Source organism: Callospermophilus lateralis, chromosome 8 (assembly GCF_048772815.1).
Source record: "Callospermophilus lateralis isolate mCalLat2 chromosome 8, mCalLat2.hap1, whole genome shotgun sequence".
Classification (NCBI taxonomy): domain Eukaryota; kingdom Metazoa; phylum Chordata; class Mammalia; order Rodentia; family Sciuridae; genus Callospermophilus; species Callospermophilus lateralis.
The window spans coordinates 12,675,978-12,700,765 of NC_135312.1; the positions used below are offsets into that span (position 1 = coordinate 12,675,978).

Genomic DNA, 24,788 nt, shown 5'->3' on the forward strand with positions numbered 1-24,788 from the left:
TTTTCACTTCCTTGGCTCTGGCTTGTCCTTACCAAAATGATGATCTACACAATCTAAGTGTTCACAATGTGAATAGATTACTCCACAAACTCTTCTTTACCCAACACCTAACTAGATGTTTCTTACCCTACCATTACCTATACATGTTTCTGCCATCCTAAACACAATAACATCAGCAGAGTGCACAATTAGACTGATACTGCGTAAATAGAGCAGGGAAACATCCTTCAAACCTGTATTTGGTTAATGTCTGTTTAAGAGACAGAACACAACATGTGGAGAAAGATAGAGGACCGCTCAGGGGAAGTTTAATCCTTGTACTGCCTTGACCAATTGAGCTCTTGCCCACAATCTCACAGAGCTTAGGGTCCTCTGGTGGTCCATCGTTTTTTTTCTGTCTCTGTCATCTACTTGTGGAGTCACTTTGTTTCTGACTCCAGGGCTTGTCTTGGACTGGCAGGCAGCAAGGTGGCATGCAGCAGCATGTTTGTGAAACACAGGTGGCAATTCTCCTGTTAGCCCCCTTCTGGCTCTTGCTGTTGCCCTGGGTATGGGCTGTGGTCCCACCATGGTGGAGAGAGAGTTTTCTTCTTCTGATGTATCCTGGTAGGACTCGCTGCTCTCCCATTGCTGCTTGTCCAGGAACTGGGGTTGGTGCAGGGAAATGCTGAGGGGAGAGGGCTATGCTGGGAGTAGGGGGCCTCACCTACAGCCCGCAGAGGGGAATGGCAGGCAAGCTGGCTCCCCCACTCTCTTTTTCCTGACTGCTTGTCTCCTCAGGCAGCTGATGCACAGAAGGTGAGGAGAGGGTGCAAAGGACAGGCTCACTGGCACTCCTTTGTTTGGGGAATGAAAGTGGAAAGACCTGTGGGGATGGGCAGGTTCCAACTTCTGGATGCACAGGCTTAACTTGGAATGTGCAGCTTGCCTCCCCATATTGTCTGGTGCTGAAGCATCAGCTATGCAGCCATTGCCTCATCAGATTTTCTGGTTACCAAAGATACCCAGATATCGTATGGGTTGTAATCCGTGTCAAACATGATTTTCATTATTGTGGGTCTGGGTGGTTGGAGAGTGACTCACTAGAATGAGTCTGTGAATACTGCTCACCGAGCAGAAATGAACTTAGAGAAGTGAAGGTACAAGAAGGCTTGAGCATGTGACTTCAGTGATGGATCTGGAGTGAATGGAAAGCCAGACAAAGGTCACATCAGATCAAGGTCACACTCTGAGTTGGGTGTTCTTGTTTTTACTTTGCAGATGAATAAACAGGCTCAGGGAAGTTGAACCATTCTGCTGAGGTCCTTCTCTTAAACCTTGGTCCCAAAGTCCTCATTCCCCCAAACCCTCTACCTGGCTCAGACTCACTCATATATTGAGTCACCACCTTCTAGGTATCTATTTAAGACATGGTTGCAACAGACATATCTCTTCAGACAGGCTAATTAAATACATTTTATAATTAGTCCAGTCTCCCTTCAGTAAGCTTCTTGTTCCTCCAAAAATTTCTGGCCTATATTCTAAATAGTCACCAGAGGAATTTTCTAAAGTACCTATTCAGATGGGTATTTCACTCATTTTGAATTTGTCTTGAGTCTGATTCCTATAAGATTTTTATGTTGTTGATGTAAGGGGGAAAATGATGCCTCCAGAATAAGGCTGAACCCATATAGACCCTTCCAAGAGCACCAGGACCACATAGCAGACTAGACACAGTGAAAGGAAGTATTAGTGAACTGGAAGATCATCCTGAGGAAATTGGTCAGATGCACCACAGAGAACCAAGAAGAAGAAAAAGTAGAACACAGGCTCTGAAAGTAAAGAATTCCCCCCAATAGCAATGAAAATCTGAGGGGGAGAGAAGGAGGCATGAAAGAGAGCCAATATAGAGCTCATGCCAAACTGATGTTAGCATTTCCCATTCAAGCCAACATGAGCTTCTCAGACCTTTCCTTGACATTTGAAGAACTGATAATCCAGAGACTCTAGTGCAGAAGAAGTAAGAAAAGGAGAACAAAATAGATGTTGATTGAATGCCATTATGTGTCACATACTGTCCCATATTCTGCTTCACTAAATTGGTCCATTGGCCTCAAGGCTGAAAACTTTGCTCTCATTTCATTACAGAGCAAAGTTTCACTATATTTCATTGGTTTGTGCGCCTTTAGTTGTTAGCACAAAGACATGCACACAGTGGGTGCTCAATAAATACTGTTGAATGAGCATTAACTTTAAGGCTTGCTGGGTTTGGTATCAGGTTCACAGTGACATAGAGGGTAAGAGAAGAATGGATTGAATTCAGAATTGTTTGACTCCAGTGCCTGCACTGATTCCGCAAAGCAGGCACTGTTCTCATGTCTCTTGTTATGGTTTGTATCTTAAATGCCCCCCAAAAGTTCGTGTGTGGAAGGCTTGGTACCCAGTGTAGCAGTGTTCAGAGGTGGGATCTCTGGCAGGTGATTGTATCACAGGTCTCTGACCTCACAACTGGATTAGTAGGATTCATACCGGATTTATAACTAAATGCGCTATTGGGAGGTGGTAAAAACTTTAGGAGGCAGGGCCTAGTTGGGGGAAGTAGGCCATTGGTCCCTGCCCCCTTTCTCGTCCCTGTTCTCTTATTCCTGGAAGATTGCTCCCTCACCTTCTCCTACCACAATGTTCTGCTTTGCCAGAGGCCCCAAAACAATATGGCTAAGCAGCCACAGATTGAAATCTCTGAAATTATGAGTCAAAATAAATCTTTCCTCTTTTTAAACCACTTTTTTTCCTTGGGTATTCTGTCACAGTGAGGGAAAACGAGGTCACTGGCTCAGCCTTCAGTGAGGCACCATGGGACAAGTTTTCAGGAGAAAGCCCCAGCCCCTCTCTCTGACTCAGAGTCCTTACAGTCCATCCCAGAGGCTGAGAGAATAGCTCTCAGCATGGCAAACAGTCTCAGAAAAGTATGAAGTGCTTCACAGATTGCAAAAGCTCCTGCACAGGAACCATGCTAATCTTCTCTATATTGTTCCAATTTTAGTACATGCACTGCCAAAGTGAGCACAGGGTATAACCTTTTAGGAACACCTGCTTAGTACTTATTGTGCCTCAGGAGTCTGATAATAGCACCATTCCTAATGTTAATATCAAGCATTCACAAGTAGGTCTTTCTGCTTCCTGTCCTGAAGTTTTTACAACTAAGAAAAAGGTTTTCTTAGGAAACAGGGGCAGTGTCTTATACCTGAGAGAATTACTGGAATGTCTGGTTCTACTGGACCCCTGAGTTATGAGAGAAGCATTCATTTCTCTGATACCTTGAGCTACCTGGGAATGTTCTCCAGGGACATCCTTTTTCCATAGAGGCTAAGAACTTCAAACAGATCCATTAAGCAGAATGTGAACAAATAGCTTGGGCTGTGTCTATGTCAATGTAGTTTGAAAGTAATTATGCCATTATTTCTGTAACTACCAGAGTTACTCCCCCCAGGTACTATTCCAGCGTTAGGATTGTAGGAGAAGAGAGCTGTAATACATGCCTTCTATGAAGTCAAGCTTTGCAATTAGCAAGTCAGGACCTCAGCATATCTTGTGTATTGGATTGCTTTTTTTTTTTTAAACTAACCACTAAATAATTCTCTTTCTCAGCTGCTCTTTTCAATCTTCCTGGCATTCCTTCATAGGAATCTAATGGCAACAAAGATGAGTTATGCTCACAGGAATCTTTAGGATTATTTCCAGGAAGTAATCTAGCAATTGTGTAAGGACAGAGGCAAAAGGGGAACCACCACAATATTGATTATAATAATGACCAACTGGAACCAACTAAAATGGCCAATAATAATGGACTATCTCAAAGCAACATCCTTAATCCTTCAGATTGTTCAAAGTTTTCAAAGTTCTTGCTTATTATCTTAGCAACATTGTAATTTAATTTTTGTATAAGAGAAGCAGAAAATCTTTCACCAGTACCCATTCAACCATTATTCACAGTGTCCCCTGTTTAGGCCAGTTGTAGTTGTAATTATGTAACCAAACACAATAGTACATCAATTATATATACATATGGAAAGAAAGTTGCTGTTCTTATGAAAACTGGGTTGAAAGTTTTGGACTCAGTAAAGGCAAGTAGCTAAAGAAAAAAAAAAACCTGGTATCAAATTAGGTTTGACAGAGAAGTGAAGACCTGGGAACCAGTTTTAATGGTTTAGAATGTTTCTGAGCTCAGAGAGTTTTACTTGTGTTTTAGATTCTCACTCTCCATATGAAAGACACCAAAATGGGAAAATTACAAATGGATTATTGGTAGGTAATCTTACATTTGAAGGCTTGAAATAAGGTGGGTGTGCTGAACGGAAAGACACTGAGAGGTAGATAAGAGCCACCTCAAGTGACCATGATGAAGAATTTATTATAGATGAACGTATTTTATTCCAATGCAAACTGAAATTTAATCCCAGGGGAATCCATTGGTGAGTTTTAAATAGAAGAATGGTGCTGTGGTTTGCATTTAGAAGATAATTCTTGCCACATGGGAGGGGGCAAGAGTGAACCACAAGGCCAGTCAGGAAGCCATGGAAGGAGTTGGAGGCCAGAAGTGAAGGTGCTTGGGCTAGGGTGGAGGCAGAAATGGAGAACAGATGTGAACTGACTCATTATGTGTTGATGGCATAAAGTCACCAGGACTTGTTTCAGAACTAGATTTAAATAGGAGACAAATAGGACTCAGTTTTTGCTTGCTTTAATTTTAATACCTTTATTGACATATAATTAGTGTATCAGACCACTCACCTATAAAGTATACAATTGTGGCTTTTGGTATATTCAGAGATGCAATCATCACTACAATCAACCTTAGAACTCACTATCTCCCCAAAGAAACCCTACACCCCTTAGACAGTACCCCCTCACTGTATTTTGCATATCTTATTTATCCATTCCTCAGTTGATAGACATTTAGTTTCTTTTCACTTTTCAGGTATTATAAACAATATTTTTATGAACACTCCTGTTCAAATGTTTCTGTGGACACAAGTTTTCATTTCTCTAGGGTGCATGCCTAAGAGTAGCATCATTATATAATCCTCTGTTTAACCATTAGAGGAACTATCAAGACTATTTTCCAAAGTGGCCACACCATTTTATATTACTACCACCCAGGTATGAGGGGTTGCAATCATTCTGGTTGTGTGGAGAAAAGACTGGAGAAATGCTGGGGTGGGATGGGGTTGTGAACAGAAAAGAATGATTATATAAAAGTCCAGGTATAAGTAGAGTTCAAGAACACCCAACTCGAAGAACACTTCAATCTGTTTCATGGTATGACACAAAGATTAATGAGAGATAGCTGCCCTTACTCAGGGCATTACATTGTTAAGATTCCAACAGAGAGAGCTTGTTAAAACAGATCTGCAGATTTCAAATCTAAAGTAGTAAAACAGACTGGCCCAGAACTGTTTACACATCTGTCCCCAGACACGCTTCTGCAAGTAGGAGGATATCTTCAGAGATGCAAAGGAGTCAGTGGGTGAAATAAAATTTCCACACCTTTAAATCATAAAAACTCAGGCTCAAGAGGCAGGCTGTTGCTGAGGACGCCTGTGGCAACAGACCTTCCTACCAACTGTGACACTGCCCTGGCCTCTCTGTCCTACGAAAGGACTGGCTTTGCTCTAGATTACTGGTGTGACCACTGGGTAGAAAGAAGTCCTTACCCTCTGCAGTTCCTGCAGCTCAGGACGTAAGGGAATTGAATATCTGTCCAGCTTAAGATCTACTTGGCGTTGGATTATGACCAACAGATTTCTGACCTTCCATGTTAGAAAGCTCTTGACCAATTACCAAGGAAGAAATCACCCCTGCACCACACACTTCCAATGAGGAAAGTTGTCCCCTTTGGATTGGCAGGTGGGCCCCTCTGAAGACAATGTATCTTAGCTGAAACTGGCCATATAAGGATCAGGAAGAACTCACCAAGTTTAATCCCCAAACAGTTTATCACTCTCCAGGTGCCTTCATTCCTGCTTAATTTATATTCATAAGTATAAATAAGGGTTAAAAAGTAGCCCTTTTAAAAAAGAATAAAATTTACATACCTTTAAAAAATAACTAAGCAACTTAGTGAGACTCTGGCTCAAAATAAAAAGGCCTGGGGATGTGGCTCAGAGGTTAAATGCCCCTGAGTTCAATCCTTGGCACAAAAACAAACAAACAAACAAACAAACAAAAACCACATAGAAATTGTAATTTTCTTTCCCGTAATATCTCTGATTTATATGCAGAGGCTGTTCTCCATTACATCCTCTTCCCCTATACCGCCCACCTCCTACTGCACCCCACACCCAATATCACTCTTCTCAGCTAATCTGTCTTCACAGACCATGGTTGAGATCTAGGACAAGGGACACACAGTCCCCGTGCTTGGGTTGTACAACTGTGTGTGAAGTGGTGACTTTGACTTCCACAGCTTTGTATGGAATGTGTATTTAGATAACTACTACACTGCAATTCAAAAGTTCCCTATAAGGTTAGGATGCTTTCCCAAATGAAAGAATTAGTTTCTACTACCATACTTTATCATATTCCTTAAAACTGGCCCCATCCTAAGATCTGTCTATTGGACTCCAAAATAAAATCCCTCTTTCGCACTGAGCTAACTGAAATACAAGGCCAAGGCATGAGGCTGTTTGAAACCAAAACATCATTTTATTACCAACAACACTAATATTGGAGATTGTGTTTTATGTCCCTGGCAAAATGAATTCCTGATCCTTACCAATCCATTCACAATGTCAGTCTGGGGCAGCTCCTCCACCAGCACTGCACCTCCTTGTAGAATGGACGGGTAGTAGAACATGTGCTTCTGTAGGCAGATAGGTACATGAGGAAGAAGGGAGCAGGAAACAAGAGCTCCACAGGCCCAGTTGCTTCACCAACATGACTAATCAGATATGTCCACCCCCCTTGCATGGGAAAAGTAGTAAAGATGATTGAGAGAGGCTTGAAAACATAAGGACAAACAGGAGGGAAACATCTCCCAACTCCACCACCCCCACCCCAGCACTGGGTCTTAATGTCCTAACTCTGTCAATACATACTAACATGATATCGGGCAAGAATGCTGAACCCAGACCCTGCACCCGCACATTGGATTCTCCTTCTATCAGAGACCCTGCTCCCTTCCCTGCCATGCAGAATTGCTATGCATACGAGGAGTAAGTAAGTATGTTAAAGGCTTTGAAAAGTACACAAACATAAGGACCATAGTGTGGAGAAGGTGTGGGCACTTGGTTGAACCTTTGCTCTTGCAGCATTGTATGGATTCAGATCCATATGACCATAGTCATGATTGCCCCTGAGTTACCCTAGCTGGCTTCTCTTGCATACTTTCCTAGAAAACAATAAATAGATAAAGCCATTAGAGTCACATGTGGGCTTTACAAATGGATCTGGGGTCCAGGGATGTGCCTGACTCTGATATTATCTTAAGATAAACCAAGTGCATTACAGGACTTATTGCCACCCAGACCATGCTTCCCTCAGTAAAATACCCTGACAAATTGTACTCTGTGCAATTCATATCTGTATGCTTCCTTTTCTTTGATCTCATGGCACCTTGGGGCCAGCTCTCACATACTAGGACTGGGTTGTTCCAGAACAAGGGTCTTCCAACAAACTGGCAGATGTCTGAAACAAGAGTGACCAAGAGGGTCCCATTCTACTCCTACTTTGAGCTTGATGGTTTCTGGCACTAAGAAGTCTGCTCATTCCCTCCAAGGTACCTTTCCTCTAATTGCTCCAGATGAGAGGTACTCCACAGGTCTGTTCGCCTCTCTTGCTGTGGTCAGGATTCCCAAAAGTCAGCCTGTAGCCATCAAAATGGGGTCATGGGGAGAAGTATAGGCTCTCCCACTCATTTTCTTGTTTTAAGACAAAAGGCTCTTCATTAAGATTTGTATCTGGGGCAAGACTTTCCCTCCTTGAAAGTTGGAACCAGGGAATCTTGGGTAGGAGAGAGTTGGCCTTTCCTGGGGTGAGGTTGTGGTGAGAGCTCCACATGGAAAAAATGAGCAAGAGATTGCTGGGAGAGTGCAAACAGAAGCCCACAGGTGCAGGCATGGGCTGAGAAAGCCTGCCTCATGCTTCCAAGACCAAAAGCTTCACAGCGGCTTTAGTGTGGGGGGTGGGGATTTGAATTCTCCTCCTCTTCCAAATAACTCCTCTATGAACACTTTTCTGTTTAAACCTTTGCTTGCTCCAAAGACAGTGGTTTCTCAACCCTGTCTATGCACTGGACACTTTTGAAGGGCTTTGAGAAGAACACCAATGCCTGCTCCCACTTCCTCTGTTCCTTGTCCAATGGCACCTGGGTGCACCAATGCTTTCTGTTTCTTTGCTTTTAAATTTTGTGCTTAGAAATAATCTCACACATAGGAAAAAATGAACAGATAAAGACTAGTACAGAGAACATCCACATTCCCTTTACTCAGAATCATCTAATTTTTAACATTGCATCCCATTCATCATTTATTCTATAAATATATTTTATAGTCTACATTTTATTATAACATAAAATGCTTTGTAAGGTATCGCATTTCCTTAAAAGTAAGATATACTTCAATATGCATTTCCCAAGAATGTTTTCCTGCAGAGCCATCATATAGTTGTCAATGCCAGTGAATTTATCATTGATACAGATGCTTTATTCTCTTTACTATCAGTATTTCAATTTTGTCAATTGGCCCAATTATCTCATTGGATAAACATTGTAGCATGTTTTTCCCCACCAGGATAGAATCCAGTCTAAGATCAGACACTGCATTTCATTGTCAAGTCTGTAATGGCTGTGTGTTTTAAAAAGCTCTGTAGGTGATTTTAGTGTGCATCCTGGACTTTGGATTGCTGTAAATATTTCCTGCAAGACTACCATTGAATGCCTGCTAGTTGTCAAGTATCAAAAATAAAAAACTAAGGCACTTATTACTTTGAGAGACCTACTATACACAAATCAACTATAATATGTTAGGAATAAGTATCATGCAAAAAATCTTAGCCAAATATGTGGAAGGAAACTTTGATTGAATTTAATAGACTTACTTTGGGCTTACTATGTACCAGACATTGTATAAACTACTAATGAAACAGATGGATAAGAAAAAAGTAATTAATATTTATCAACAATTAATTGACACATTTTAACTCACAACAGTGAGGGTTTTTTTTCCAAAGGCTTTTCTTAGAGGAAACAGGATATGATTTTTAGAGATGAAGATATTTCAGTCAGAAAACCTGAAGAGGAAAATGGATGAATATATATTCACAATACTAAGGTATGAAATCAAGCTAGGTGTCTATCAGTGGATGAATGGACAAAGAAAATGTGGTATATATACATATGAAATATCACTGTTTTAGAAAACAATAATATCTTGTCATTTGCAGCAGTAGTTGGAATTGAATACATTACGTTAAGCAAAATAGATCAGGCACTGAAAGACAATACTGTATGTTCACACTTATAAAGCCAGGAAGCTTAGATGCTAAGAAAGTTGATGTCATAAAGGTAGAAAGTAGAATAGTGGAAAAGGTGAGGGGAAGAAGAGAGAATGGCTATTAGATACAGGGGTGCACCTGGAAATGAGGAATAACCTATACCGGAATGAGGTAAATATGGTTGGCAATAATTAATTGTATATTTCAAAACAGCTAGCAGAAAAGGTTTTAATGTTCCCACCACAAAGAAATGCTAAATGTTTCAGGTAATAGATGTACCAGTTATTTTGATCTGATCATTACACATTATATACATGAACTGAAATATCCCACTGTACCCCATAAATATGTATACGTTTTATATGTCAATGAAAAAATTTTAAAATAAGTACAAAAAAGAGAAAGATGGGTGTAAAGTAGAGTATAGAAAGAAGTACATTTCACTGAAATTTGAGAATTGAGAGCTTGGATGATAGAAGTTAGAGAATATAAGATAGTACAGTCACTTTGAAAAACAATATCAATTTTTTCAAAAGTTAGACATAAATTTAGTATGCAACCAAACAATTCTACTCTTATGTACCCAAGAACACACAAAGACCTGCAGATTAATGTAATGTTCATAGCATTATTATTGATAATAGTTAAAAAAGTGGAAACTCAAATATCTATCAATTGGTGAATAGATAAAACATGACACATCTGAACAAGAGCAAAACATGGAATGAATTATTGATGCATGCTACAACATGAATGATCCTCAAAAATATTATGCTAAAATTTAGCAATTAAGTAAAAAAAAGAAATACAAAAGTCAGAGGTCAAGGATCAAATATTGTATGATTTCATTTATTTGCAATTTCCAGAAAAGACAAATATAAAGAGACAAAGTAAATTAAAGGTTATAGGGTTGAAAGTATGAACAAGGACTGGGTACTAATGGGCATGAGGGATGGATTTCTTGGGGATGAAAAAAGTATTCTAAAATTGGGTCATAGTTATGGTTCAATGACTATAAATTTGCTATAATATATTGAACTGCACACTTAAAACAGGTAAATTTTATGATATGTAAATTGTACTCCAATTAAGCTATAAAAATTAAGGATGAAATTATCAATCATAACAGGCAGAATAGGAACAGTGATCTTAGAAATGAAAAATATAATTATTAAAATTCTAAAACTTAACAGATGGGAAAAAGTCTGGAACAGACAAATTATTTATAAGATTGACAAATTGGAAGACATGATTAAGGAATCCACCAGGAAGCAACAGAGAGACAAAATAATTTTTTAAAATAACCTCTCAGGGATTTCATCTCACCCCATTTAGAATGGCAATTATCAAGAATAAAAGTAACAAAATAAATGTTGACGAGGACGTGGGGGAAAAGGTACACTCATACATTTCTGGTGTGACTGTACATTGGTGCAACCACTATGGAAAGCAGTATGGAGATTCCTCAGAAAACTTGGAATGGAACCACCATTTGACCCAATTATCCCACTCCTAGGTTTATACCCAAAGGACTTAAAATCAGTATACTATAGTGATACAGCCACATCAAAGTTCATTGCAGCTCAATTCACAATAGCTAAGCTATGGAACCAACCTAGGTGCCCTTCAATAGATGAATGGATAAACAAAATGTGGTACATATACACAATGGAATATTACTCGTCCATAAAGAAGAATGAAATTATGGCATTTGCCAGTAAATGGAACTGGATATATCACGCTAAGTGAAATAAGCCAATCCTCAAAATCAAAGACCTAATATTCTCTTTGATATGCAGATGCTGACTCACAATGGGGTGGGGGAGTAGAGATTCACAGGATTGAATGGGGGAAGGTGGATCTGGAGGAAGGATGGGAATGGATAGGACCGTAGAATCAATGGGATATAACTTTCCTATGTTTATCTATGAATACACAACCAGTGAAACTTCACATCATGTACAACCACAAGAACGGGGAGTTATACTCAATGTATGTATGATATGTCAAAATACATTCTACTATCATGTATACCTAAAAAGAACAAATAAAAAAACAGCCTCTCAGGAGCTAGATGGGGAAGCTTCCTCATACAACATAGTGGCACTTTCAGAAAAGAGAATAGAGGCAATGGAAGGGAACAATATTTTTAAAAAATCATTGATAATTTTCCAAAATTAAAGATGGCATGTGAGTCTTCATAGCAAGTACTCTCCTATATCTGCAGAGGACAAAGATAAATAAACACCAACACAGTTCTAGTGAAACTTCTGAACATTGAAGATAAACAACAATAAAAATTTGAAGTGTTATAAAGAAGAAAAAAGCAGATTATCTACAACACAATCAAAATTAGATTGGCAATAGAATTTTTAACCAAAACAACAATTAGCAATAATTTGTTACAGAACACAACAGAGTACTGCCATCAATGTGCTATGGGAAAGTAATGGTCCAGTAGAATTTTATATCCAAATACATTGTCATATTACAATGAGAGCAAAATAATTTCAAGAATACAAAGAACTGCCTACCCAATCACTACTCCCTACAGAAAGAATTAGTAAAGGATGGACTTCAGCCAGAAGAAAAGTGAACCCAAAGTAAGCACTTTGGATTCAAGGGGGGGGGGAAGAGCAGATAAATTGATAGAATGTCAGTAAATTCAATTAACTTTTGACTATAAAAACATTTTAAATTTAAAAGGTAAAGCTACAACTAGTCATTGATGTCAAGATGAGAAAGGGAAAGATTGTTAAATGGGTAAAGTATGCAAAGCTCCTTTGTAGGAAAAAAACAGATGATAGATTTGTTAGGAAACCGTAAAGTTAAAAATCTATGTTGAAAAAGACAAATCTGAGAAGAATAAAAATAAAGTCCAGAGATCTTAATCCAGTTGTGGAATATAGATCATGTTATTAATCCAATAGAAGGCAAGAATGGAGAAAAAGGAAGCAAAGAGAAGAATTGATAAATGAAGAACAAAAAATATGATGGAAGAAAAAAAATGATGGAAGGATAGGCCCAGATATATTAATAATCACAATAAATGCACCTGAATTAAACTCACCAATGAGAGACACAAAATAAAACTCATGGAAGGGTTAAATGTGCAGATAGGGAAAATATGTTCAATTCAAAGAAAGATGGCTTATCAATACAAAAATTCCTAATTTAAACAATTGTATGAAAAAATGGTAAAGAAAGGCACTACATAATATTCAACCATGACCTGTAGTTAAGAAACAGAGCCTACTGTGTGCCAGGGATCATGCCTGCCTTCTTTACTGCTATATCTTCATTGCTTGGCACATTATAACTAAACCATAAATATTAATGGGTGGAACGATAACTATGTAATATTGAAGTGATCTATTTATATGCTGACATACTCAGAAAGGTAGGAGCTGTCTTATTAAATTTTATGCCATCCATATTCAATATAGTGCCTGGTACATACTAGGCACTTCATAAATTCACATAAAATTCAAGGATCATGTTTGTCCAAAAAGTATCACCCAACTGTTCCTGTTCATATGACATATCCTATCCATTTGAATGTATTCAAAGGACATAGTCTTTTGTTTCTACTTCTATAGTAGAAGCAAATACCCAATTTGAAATTTGAAATACCCAATTTAGCAACTGACAAAATAGCAATGTCTTAGTTCTCCATATTCAAGCCTTTTTCTTCAAAAATATTTTAGATTCTTTGAAGGTAGAGAAGATGGCTTACATTGTGCCATGTGCCTTTCTAGGTATTTGAATTATTTTTTTTTCTACTGGGGATTGGACCCAGGGGCACTTAACCATCGAGTCACCTCCCTATCCCTTTTTGATTTTAAGCCAGTGTCTCGATAAGTTGCTTTGGGCCTCACTTGAGTTGCTGAGGCTGGTTTTGAACTTGCAATCCTCCTGCCTCAGCCTCCCCAGTTACTGGGATTATAGGCAGAATAAATGTTTTGATTGGTGTCACTAAGTAGATGAATGTAGGTTAGATCCATAGTGCCAGTCATACATGCCAAGTTCTCCACTGGTTATCTACATTCCCATTTTTCAGTCTTTGACTAGAGACCACTGTTTGGAGACAGTTTTATGTGCAAAGAATGAGGGGAAGTTAACTAGAGAGGCAGGAGAAGGTAGCTAGAGTAGTTCCCACTCTGTGCTTTATTCCTTTCTGCAAAATAGTGTGTGTCTGGTGGTGAGAATGCCCATGATTCCACAAAAAAAGTGGGTATGGGAAGTAAGAAGGAGATAGTGAGGAAAAAGTATGTTCTATATATTTCTGGACAGAACCTGGCTTCCACCTTCCACTGGCAGGCATACTCTAAGGAGTTTATTAGGAGACTAAAAGGAAAACCTGCACAAACAGCTAGCTGCATCCACTTCAAACCCTGTGCAAAAGACAGAGAGGAATGGAGTTCTCCATGGACAGACAAGGCACATGAGGGGAACCTATGACAAGGAGCTCCTTAATCGGGAAGCTGAAGAGGGTTAACAGCCAGCACTGGTGGCAGCCTCTTGATAGTTTTCATGAATATGACACAGAGTCCAAGCAGGTTCAACCACTACTCTGAAATGAAGTAGGGAGAAGGTCTGGCTGACTTCCCAAGGTCCTTTCTAATCCCATAATTATATAGTGAATTGTACTCTTCCCCATTTATGCTCCTACACACGTCTGCAGCCAGTTTGATAGTAAGTCCCCTGGGCTGCCTTCCAGGGTTAGTGCGGTGCCACGGCAAGCTGCTGGCACTCAACAAATGACTCAAATATTTGTTGAATGGAAGGAATAAATGAATCAAGTGTTTAAATAGTGCTCACATGACCTCCCAGCTGTAAAGTACGGCGTTGAAAAAATTCACAACATTCCTGGCACCATCACTTAAGCATTGATGGCAAAGGAACGAAAACACACACACACACACACACACACACACACACACACACACACACAGAAGATTCATTCATATTCCCACCTTGGTAAAAGCACAGCCCACCTGCTCAGCAGGCAGGCTGCGGGAGTTTCCTTGGCAAAGGTTCTCTCTGTTTCAGAATGGTGCCTCCAAAAGGTCAAGTCAACCAGATTTAGCACCGTTTCCTTTCTGGTTGGCTTCAGAGACAAAGTTTGTCCGGATTTGGCACGGGCCTCCCGGGAGGCGCGTCTGCCCCCACTCCCTGGCTCTAGCAGCCCCGGGCGCGCAGCTCGCCAGCTTCAGCGCCCTACCTTACCTTGGTGAGCTGGGCGATCTTCTTGCACATTTTGACGTGCATCTCGGGATCACAGTCCATTCTCCAGCCAGTGCCACCGCGGGAATCGGCTTTGGAGCTCGGGCAAATCCCTGGCGGGTGAATTTTGCTGTTGAGGGCAGATGCCATAGCTACAAGGCGCCCAGCACTCAAATGCTCTCGCTAGTGCTTTCCCTGCCTACCGTGTGCACGTGCGTACGCGCGCGGGCGTGTGAGCTAGCGGGCTTTCTTGGGAGAGGTGGCACTGCAGTCCTACTGGCAGCACAGCCGCGTAGCCCCTGCTTTTCGGAGATGTCTGCTTCCCAGACCCACCAACGCGCCCACCCTTCCTCGGTTCGCTCACCCACCCTCCCTCTGCTCGCGCTCGCTAGCTAGCTGCCTCTGCGGGCACCCGCACCCTGCAGCGAGGCGCCGGCGCCCGGCACGTGCAGCTCGCTATCTGTCCGCGGCTTGCGGGCGGGTGCGAGGTTTCTCTTACAATCGGAAAGCTTTTGCGGCCAGGAGCCGCGGTCCTTCGGTTTTTCGCTGGCCTGGCACTGCGCTCTTGTACACGTGGGTGGTGCGGGGCTCCGGACTCGGTGGCGAGGGACCCAGCCCGAGACGGGCATTCTGGGGCAAAGAGGAAGAGGCAGCCTTGTTCTCTGGCAGCCAGACAAGTATGGAAAGGACACCGTGGCAGTGTGCAAGGGGTGGCTGGGAATAGTGGTGAGGAACCCAGCACCAATACCCCGAGCTGAGGTCACAGGTTTGTGGTGTGTGTCTATGTGTGTGTCGGGGTGGGACTCTAAGGGAGCGGTGGGGAGGTGACAGCGAGCGACCCGGATGCGAAGAGATTGTGGAGTCTCCGGCGCAGTAGCGGCGAGTGCCAGAACTGCGGAGCGCTCAGAGGGACTGGGAGTCCACCTCCAGTGGAGCCGGGACTAGCGGGAAGACTGCGCGGGGGGGGGGGGGGGGCTCCCTCTTACGAGTAGCAAGGGGGCGGGTGACCAAAATCTGGGACGAGAGCGCGCAGAACGCACATAGTGCAGGATTTGGTAAGAATGCGGCTAAAACGTCATCAGAGGAAGAAAGGAAGGTGGCAGGTGTGGGAGAAGGACACAAAAGGGATTGGAGAAGTATTTGAGTAATAGATAGAGCTTAAAAACAGAGAGTCCGGTGAAGTTGAAAGGATTCGTCTAAATTCACGAAATTGCCTCGGGCCGACTGGAGCCAGAATCCTGTCAAGTTTTCAAAGCTGATGCCTCTTTAGTTTGTTTGGAAGGGAGGGGTTAACGGGCTAAGGTTTTCCTCTCATGCTTTTCTCTGGTTTTTAAGCAGTGGTCTTTCAGGAAAGTGAACCCTGATCAGATTTTTCTAAAGAGTGAAAATGCTGTTACCATAATAAAGAATTTACATGGTTAATACATTTCATTTTGCTGCCTTAATTATTGAGAATTTTAATAATCTTTACAAACAAAGCAAACTTCAATGGGTCTCAAACACAGTCTCACCCCTCCATGCTGCAGGTAACAATACCCATTTTATAGATGGGGAAAACTGGCCCAGAAAATTTATACCAAGTCAAAGCAATTAGAAATAGTTGTGTCTGACAGCCACATCAATATTTATAGCAGCACAATTCACAATAGCTAAAGTATGGAACCAACCTAGATGCCCTTCAGTAGATGAATGGATAAAAAAATATGGCATATATACCCAATGGAATATTACTCACAATAAAAGAATAAAATCATGGCATTTGCAGGTAAATGGATGGTATTGGAGAAGATAATGCTAAGTGAAGTTAGCCAATCCCAAAAAAACAAATGCCAAATATTTTCTCCCATATAAGATGACTGACTCATAGTGGGGTAGGGAGGGGGAGCATGGGAGGAACAGAGGAACTCTAGATAGGGCAGAGGGGTGGGAGGGAAAGGGAGGGGGCAGGGGGTTAGCAAGGATGCTGGAATGAGATGGACATCATAATCAAAAGTACATGTATTAAGATACAAATTGGTGTGGACATACTTTATATACAACCAGAGATATGAAAAATTGTGCTCCATATCTGTAATAAGAATTGTAATGCATTTTGCTGTCATTTATTTTAAAAAATCAATAAAAAAATTTAAAAAAAGAAATAGTTGTGTTTGAAACTGAGTGAGATACTCCTATTCTAGATCACTTATTTTCCCTTTACTACATTACAGTGAAGGAGAACTGAATGGCAAACCTGGGTTTTTGGTTTGTAGTGTTTCATCTTAGGTACTACTCTTCAGGACAACCTTCCTCCTCAGAGTTGATTTAGATAACAGAATGTCTGACTCAGAATCACCAAAAGATTCTTGGGCCATATCCCGTACCCCTAGAGGCAAACACCTCTGGGCATGGGGGCCAAAAATCCACATTTTAAACAAGTTCCCTGATTAATTCCAAATTGTATATTTTCAGTATTTTCTGCAGAATCTTAATATACACTGAATTCTGCAGGAATTTAACCACTGTGTAAATACAGGAAAATTAGCCTTTGTGGAACAGAAACACATCATCAATGGCCATGTAACTACTGGTATTTGGTTGTCAATAAGCACACTTCTAATTGCCATGTTCACTATATTCATGTAACTCTATTTGTGTGCAAGTCTCTGAGTACTATACTGTCATAAAGTTAGTCATTCCAGACTATCTAGATATTGAAGTACATATTATTTAATTGTAATTACTTCCTTTGCATTTGTCATTTACAGTATTGTCATGAAATTATACCAATTTTTAAAAATGTGTGTAAGCAGAGTATATTATCTATAAATTTCAAGATAGCAACACAGATGTTATGAAAAGGTGATGTTGGGTCTGAATAAACCACTGCTTTAGATGATTTTATACACATTCAAGTTTGTAAAAGTGCAATCTAATCCCAAGTTTTAATAACTGAAATTTGATTTTATTAAGTCCTAGAGCCTAAATCTTTTCCAATAGCATGTTATACTTTCAACTTTAAAATGGAACACAGTGGGAAAAAAATCAGATTCCCTTATCAGCTCTGTTGGACCACAGCACTCTAATCAAGGTATCTTGAGCTAAAATACCTTGGGAAAGAGTTCTTGCAACTCCCAGAATTTGCCAGCACTATAATCTGCAGGTCCTTTTATGCTACCAGGTATGAAACAGAGGGTAGGACAGAATTAAGTACTATGTTAAATATAGGGGTACAAGAATATTTACTAGACCACTAATATGATTTTTGCACTGTGTCTCCTCTAAGGAACTTATTGTCCTTGCTCTCCAGACTAGGAAACTGCAGGTAGGGATGGCTAAGTACACAACTTTATACCACTAATAAATGGGCTTGGATCTATCTGACTTCAAAGATTATATTCTTTACAGAGAATAACACTGGCAATCTAAAAAATTTAAAACCATAATTGTCTTTTCTTTAGATTATAAATGGCAACAGCTTCTTATGGTATCCCTCCAACTTCACCTGTAATAATACAAAAAATGAGAAGCAAAAACCCTAAATCCTTCACTCAGAAAATTGCCATTAATATTTTGGAGAAGATCCTTCTAGACATTTCTCTGTATATACAAAGAAATAGATATTCTAACAGCCCATATCCCATTTTATATAATAATTTATTCTATATTGGATAATTCTTTAATACTTCAAGCAAAATATTTCATGTGTAATGTCTTATGAGAATATTCAATTCTCTTCTAAAGGAAAGCAAGATATATGAAACTCATGTATAGTGGGTAAACAAGTAGCTTGTGAGACAGGCAGAATACTAAAGATATGTTAGGTACAGATAGGACAAAGAGAGCCAATGGATCATATGTTAAAAAATGGAACAAATGAGAGTCTTGCTAACAGACAGAAGAAAGGCCAAGTGATGAGGTACATATAATGCTACCTTCACACTAACAGCTATTATCATCCCTAACATGTATTCATTACTGACATCCAGTTTGACTCCATGTATGTTCTGCCTCAGAAACACAGATTAAAAACATGGTTCTCAGCAGGCCATGAACGAGGCATAATCATTCCTGCATATTTCTGACATAGCAAGTATATATTGACTCTAAGCATTGCTAAGCCCTCCTTCTCCTTTTCAGTTTCAACCGTGGTTCTCATGACCAAACTGTTAGAAGTGAGGGCTGATGTAGCAAAAGACATAAGGACATAACAACACTGTGTAACACAGAATTCAGGTAATATTGTCCTCTGACCTCTGCCGGACTTTGTCTTAAATGTATTAACCTTCACTACAACTTTCCAACCTTTTTTTTGGTTTGTTTTGAGTAATCAACCAGGTGATTTGAGCATCTTAATTTGGGTTGGGGGGATTCCTGTTCATGATATCTGGGACAGCTTGCCTAATAGTGAATTTGGAGGTTATCATTGCATCAAGATAATTCTTAATGACATCACTGTACATGAGTTTGCACAGTGTGTATTTCCATAGAAATAGTCCCCCTGTGTCATTTATTTGATAACTAGTATAACTGAACACCAATAGATCATTCAGTGTTATATTTAATACTTTTGTGCAATGTTTTTGCTTGAATTTTTTCCCAGATTAAAAAACCCTTTTTCTTAGTAGGGGCTTTTGGTACCTGGCTTGTCATACATATTACAAACCTTTTCCCCATTAAAATTTCTTCCAGCTTTCTTATGCCTTATATTTTTATATCAGCAAATCTATTGATCTTTTCCCTTATGTAATTTGACTTTTGCCTAATACTTAGAAAGGCTATCTCTACCTTACATGATAAAAAGTTACAACTCATAGTTTCTTCCTGCACTTTTATGGTTTTATTTTTAAAATGTTTATTTTTTTATTCTAGCTAGGATTTATGTTGACATATGAAATATAGTTAGGACCTAGACTCAAGATTTTCTTGACTGGCTAAATGTTTATCTCAACAGTTATCGGATAATTAATCCTTACCATAAACTGATAATCTAAGTGACACTTTAGGTGATTTCTTTAGTAGAAATTTACTTAGGTAAATTGACTTAAGTTAGTGATTTTTCTTAGTAATTTTCTTTTTTAATTAGTTAAGTAGCATGAGTAACTATTATTATCATTACTCATCATATACTTCTACCACTCTTCTAAAAACAAGTTCCAATTCTTGCGTATGTCACTGGTCTTTACCTAGAAGGCCACGTTCCATACTCTGCTGGACTCACTCTTATTCATCATTCAGATGTCAGCTTGTCTCATGGTCTGTATCTAGAAATGTATCCCCCAAAGCTCATTTTGAATGCATGATCTCCAATGTAGGAATGTCCAGAGGTGAAATGACTGGATTATCATGAGTATAAATTCATCAGTGGACTCGATTTGATGTATTAATAATCTGAATGGCTTACTAAGTGGTGACTCTGGGCAGATGGGGCATGACTGGATAAAGTGGTCACTGGATGGGTGCCCTTGGATTATATCTCGTCCCAGGTTCCCTGCAGTGTCCTCTGTTTTCTGGCTGCCATGAGTGCAGCAGCATTCCTATGTCATGCCTTTCTGCCATGATGTTTTGTCTCACCTTGGGCACAGAGCAATGGAGTTAGTCAACCATGGAGTGATTCTCTAAAATCAAGAGCCCAAAACAAACTTTTTCTCCTCTAAGTTGCTTATTTTGGTCAATGATGAAAAGCTGACTAACACAGCCTGAACATCACTTCCTCAGGGAGATCATCCCTGTAGTTGCAGACCAGTTTTCATTTCCCAAAATATGTTCCCATGGCTCTCACTTTTGAGTGGTAATGATGTCATTATAATATTTTTAAAACCTTTTCTTTGGTCAAATGTCCCCACTTTTGAGTAAAGAATGCAAGAACATACAGCTTTAAATGGCATTATGATTTTATTATTATCCTACCATACATTAACTAATATGGGGGTTTTATTAAAGGTATTTATGTTATTAAGGGTAACTTTAAGGGTACTATCTCATATACCAAAATAAAAAAGAAACCCTTGTCACAAAATGGTGACATTTGCACTGAGATTTCAGTATATCAACATAATATCATGGAACATGACATTTTAGAATAGAAATGTTTTGTGGAAAAAATAGGCTATATTAAATATTAATATGAGCACTATGAGCTCCACAAATTATCTTAGAAACAGCCATGGGAAATATGAGTTTAAAACTTTAGGATTGGTTGTCATTGTTTTCAGCTTCATATCTTAAAATTTTGTTAGTGGTAACAAAGGTGTGGAACACAGAGTTTACAAAAGAAAGGCACATGGGTGAAAAGCAGTCAATGGCACAAGTACCTTTCCAATATCAGAAACACAACCAATTTGAAAAGCACACCTGATTCATCTTAAGAGAAAACAGGAAGGAGTGAACCTGGCATTAATATTGTTGACATTCTGGTCTTTCCCTATAATTCAAAGAAACTCTCAACACTCAAAAAAATGAAAGAAACTGTACTTTCTGTTTTCATTTATTACATAGAAATAGAGTGCTCTGTATTCAATGGAAACACAAAGGTTTTTAATGGAATTAAGAATTGTCACTATGGATAACCTATCAAGTACTGGCAATATGGTTGGCCAATATTTAATGAAATTAACTGTTGGTAATATGCAGTGTAGCCATTTCTCAATTTCCTTCTGGAACTGATTACTGCTTTTTTAAAAAAATAATTGTATGGGATTTCTTTAATATAAATCCAAGTACCATTGAGAATATTTACATGCAGTTAAGATATTCTCAAATTTTGGTAAACATAAAATTTATCAGGAACTTGACAGAAATGAACATTCTGGCTCCTGACCTCAGAAATTTTGATCCAGTAGGTCTAGGATAAGGCATCTTAAACAATCACTTCATTGATGGCTGTTGTTTAATGGTTCAACCAAGCCTTGCCAGTTCTCTGCCTTCTTGCTCTGTTCATGTTCTTATCCTCTTCCCTATTCAAGTTCTATCAGCTTCAAGTCTCAAATCAAGTCAAACCTCTGAGGTAGCCCTGGCCTGACTATCCCATCAGAGAGATTTTCTGAGCTTCCATAGCAGTTAGTTTTTAAATGAAACTTTTGGAATATTATACATTATTAGTATATTATAATACAATATAACATTTAAAATGAAGCAATGTAATTGAGTGTTTCAACATTTTTACAATCTTGATTTATCATTTTGAGATGCTGTGATTCAGATTGTTTTAAGTTCAGTTTATTTCAACACTTTAATAGTTGTTATAACTAAAAACCCATGAAATTTCCCAAGTTTAAGGGAAGGATATCATTAAGTATACTTACTAAATTATGTAATCAATTTTGTGATCTGATCCACCAATTTGAAATTGAAGACATATTTTTTCTGACTCATCAATTCTCACAAGCTATTCATCAAATTTGTATTTCAACAAGTGTTTTTAAGTAGGTAATATACTCATATGGTACACTATTCAAACTTGAAAAAAATGAAGTCTCCCTCACATCTCTGTTCTTAGTCATAGAGTTCTACCTCCCTTGAGACAACCAATTCTTTTAACACAAGAGCATTTAAAGCTTGTATATATGATTTTCTAACTAATTTTTATATTTACTACCATTCTGAATGAGGAAAAACATGGTTTTCTCATACAAAACTCCCTACACATTCATCAATGCTATTTGATCAGAATTTAAATAGTAACTGCTTAATATTATAATTACCGTTATAATAATATGGTTCAAGGGGCAAAGAGAGCTTACAGTGACTCTTGCACTTTGTTACATAATTCCTTTATTTTTTTAAAAAATATACCACCAACTGTTAGGGATGTCCTAGAGTTTTTATTGGTTCAATATTCAGTAATAGACTGTTCTTAGACATTTCGTAGGTCTTTGGGAGGCTAAATAGATGAGTACCTCCTTTACTAGCACTTCTGGCACTCCTAAAATTATATCTAATCAATAATAATTATTGTTTTAAGATAAGCATCATATTTAGTCAGATTAATAAAATCTGCAAAATTAACAATTATATTAGTTAAGGTAATGTTAATTGCTAATATAACCTCCCCTTCCCAACACACATCAGTAGCTTAATATGTTACTTTTCACTCACATTAAAGTCAGAGTATTTGGACTTCCTTTCCTGTCTAAATAAATCATGGACTGCGTTCCTTCCGTCTTGTGGCTTCACTACTGCCTAACACTTGCTGTCAGATGCACCTGATCAGTGAAAGGCAAAAAAAAGAAAGGAAAAGGTATACTCCTAAAATATCTTGACCTGAAAGTGACACACCAATTCTATTGTTCTATTGGGAAGAACTGATGATAGGCACTATGTAAATGTTAGGAGGTGTGGGAAATATAATTCCTGCTGGGTTGCAATTTCTCATACAAGGGAACACATTTTTTTATAGATACATTAATTTGAACTAATAAGTCTCACATAATTCAGATTTATTTTTGATATAAATTCACTGTTAAATAGAGATAAAATTCTAACCAGGTTTAATGACACATGCCTATAATTCCAGAACTTGGGAGGCTGACACAGGAGGATCAAGGCCAGTCTGAGCAAGTTAGTGAGATCCTGTCTCAAAATAAAAAACAAAATGCAGTTTTTTTGGGGGAATGTAGTTCAGGGTAAAGTACCTGAGTTTTATTCCTAGTACCAAAAATAAGTTAATGAATATAACATTCTGAATATAAACAGAAATGGAAAAAAATCACACTAAAATGTAAGCTTTATGAAGGCAGGAATTTTTGGAGTTTTCTGTAAAGTTCCAGTGCTTACAACAGTAAGGATACAACAGTATCCTTGGCACTGTGTAGCTGCTCAGTAAATATTTGTTGAAAGACTTAACTGGATCAAGGTGTCTATCTCAATCAGCCAAGACATTAACGTGTATGTACTGCAAAAGTGAAGTGCTGTAAATAATTAATGCTTGTGAAAATTGTTAATTTTGTATGTAGAAAGAGATACTGAGAACTTCCTGGTCGTAGAGTAATAGAAAAATAAATGGATAATAAGAATTTTGACATAGGAAAAAAGAAGAATATTTGACTAAATAATGTCTAAAATTCCCTCAAATGTATAGACATTTAAACGATAATACATACAGAAAAATAGATTTAATTATTTATAATTCTAATAGCTGCAGAATTGGTATATTAACACTTAAAAATTTAAGCAAAATACATGTTGAGAACTATATTTAGTTTTTAGTCATTTTATGCCATTTAGAAAATTTTTAGAAAAATTCAGTTTGGAAAATCTTCAGTCTTTTGGGGTTAACTCAAAATAATGCCAAATTTCCTACCCCAAATTTCATGAAAGGACAAACTCCAAAATCTCACATACATGATAAATCACTGTTAGTTGGATTTTTTTTAAAAAGAATATAAAGTGTATAAAGAAAAGGAGAAAGTTGGGCTGGGGTTGTGGCTCAGTGGTAAAGCACTTACTTAGCATGCATGAGGCACTGGGTTCAATCCCTGGTACCACATAAAAATAAACAACAACAACAACAAAAAGCTTTTAAAAAAAGAAGAAAAGGAGAAAGTACTAGAGAAAACTCATACACCTAAAATGTTTTTCTCAGTAACCAAATTTGAAAATTTAACAGGAAAAAATCTGATAAACTACATTTCATCAAAATAAAAAATGTCTATCAAAATATATCATTAAGAAAGTAAAAAGGCAAGGCATGGAATGGCAGAAGATATTCACAATATACATATCTGATAAGTTGTATAGAGCATACATGCAGAACTCCCACAAATCAACAGAACTCCCACAAATCAATTTGTATGTGGACAAAATCCATGAACAGGTACTTTCAAAAGAGGTATATGGATGGCTAATAAGCATGTAAAGATGCACTCAACATCACTGATCATGGAAATACAAATTAAAGCCACAATAAGATACTATTACACAATATCAGAATGGGCAAAATGAAAAGGACTGGTAATAATAAGTGTTATTAAATGGAACTGAATGAAGCATTGTTCACTTATGGGAATGTAAAATGATAAGATCATTTTGGAAAGCATCAGGCATTCTACTAAAAATAAACATACACCTACCCTATGACATAGCACTTTGACTCTCCTAGGTATATACTAAGA

General features: G+C 38.5%; 1 protein-coding gene and 1 pseudogene across 1 annotated transcript in view; both read right to left on the reverse strand.

The window, feature by feature from the left end:
* The window catches only part of Fam184b (family with sequence similarity 184 member B), a 115,099-nt gene extending 100,252 nt beyond the window's left edge, over positions 1-14,847 (reverse strand). The window contains exon 1 of the mRNA XM_076864700.2: positions 14,701-14,847. Coding sequence (XP_076720815.2) covers positions 14,701-14,847 — 147 coding nt within the window. The remainder of the gene's footprint in view (positions 1-14,700) is intronic.
* LOC143406652 (U6 spliceosomal RNA) lies at positions 2,942-3,042 on the reverse strand (annotated as a pseudogene).
* Positions 14,848-24,788: the final 9,941 nt, after the last annotated feature.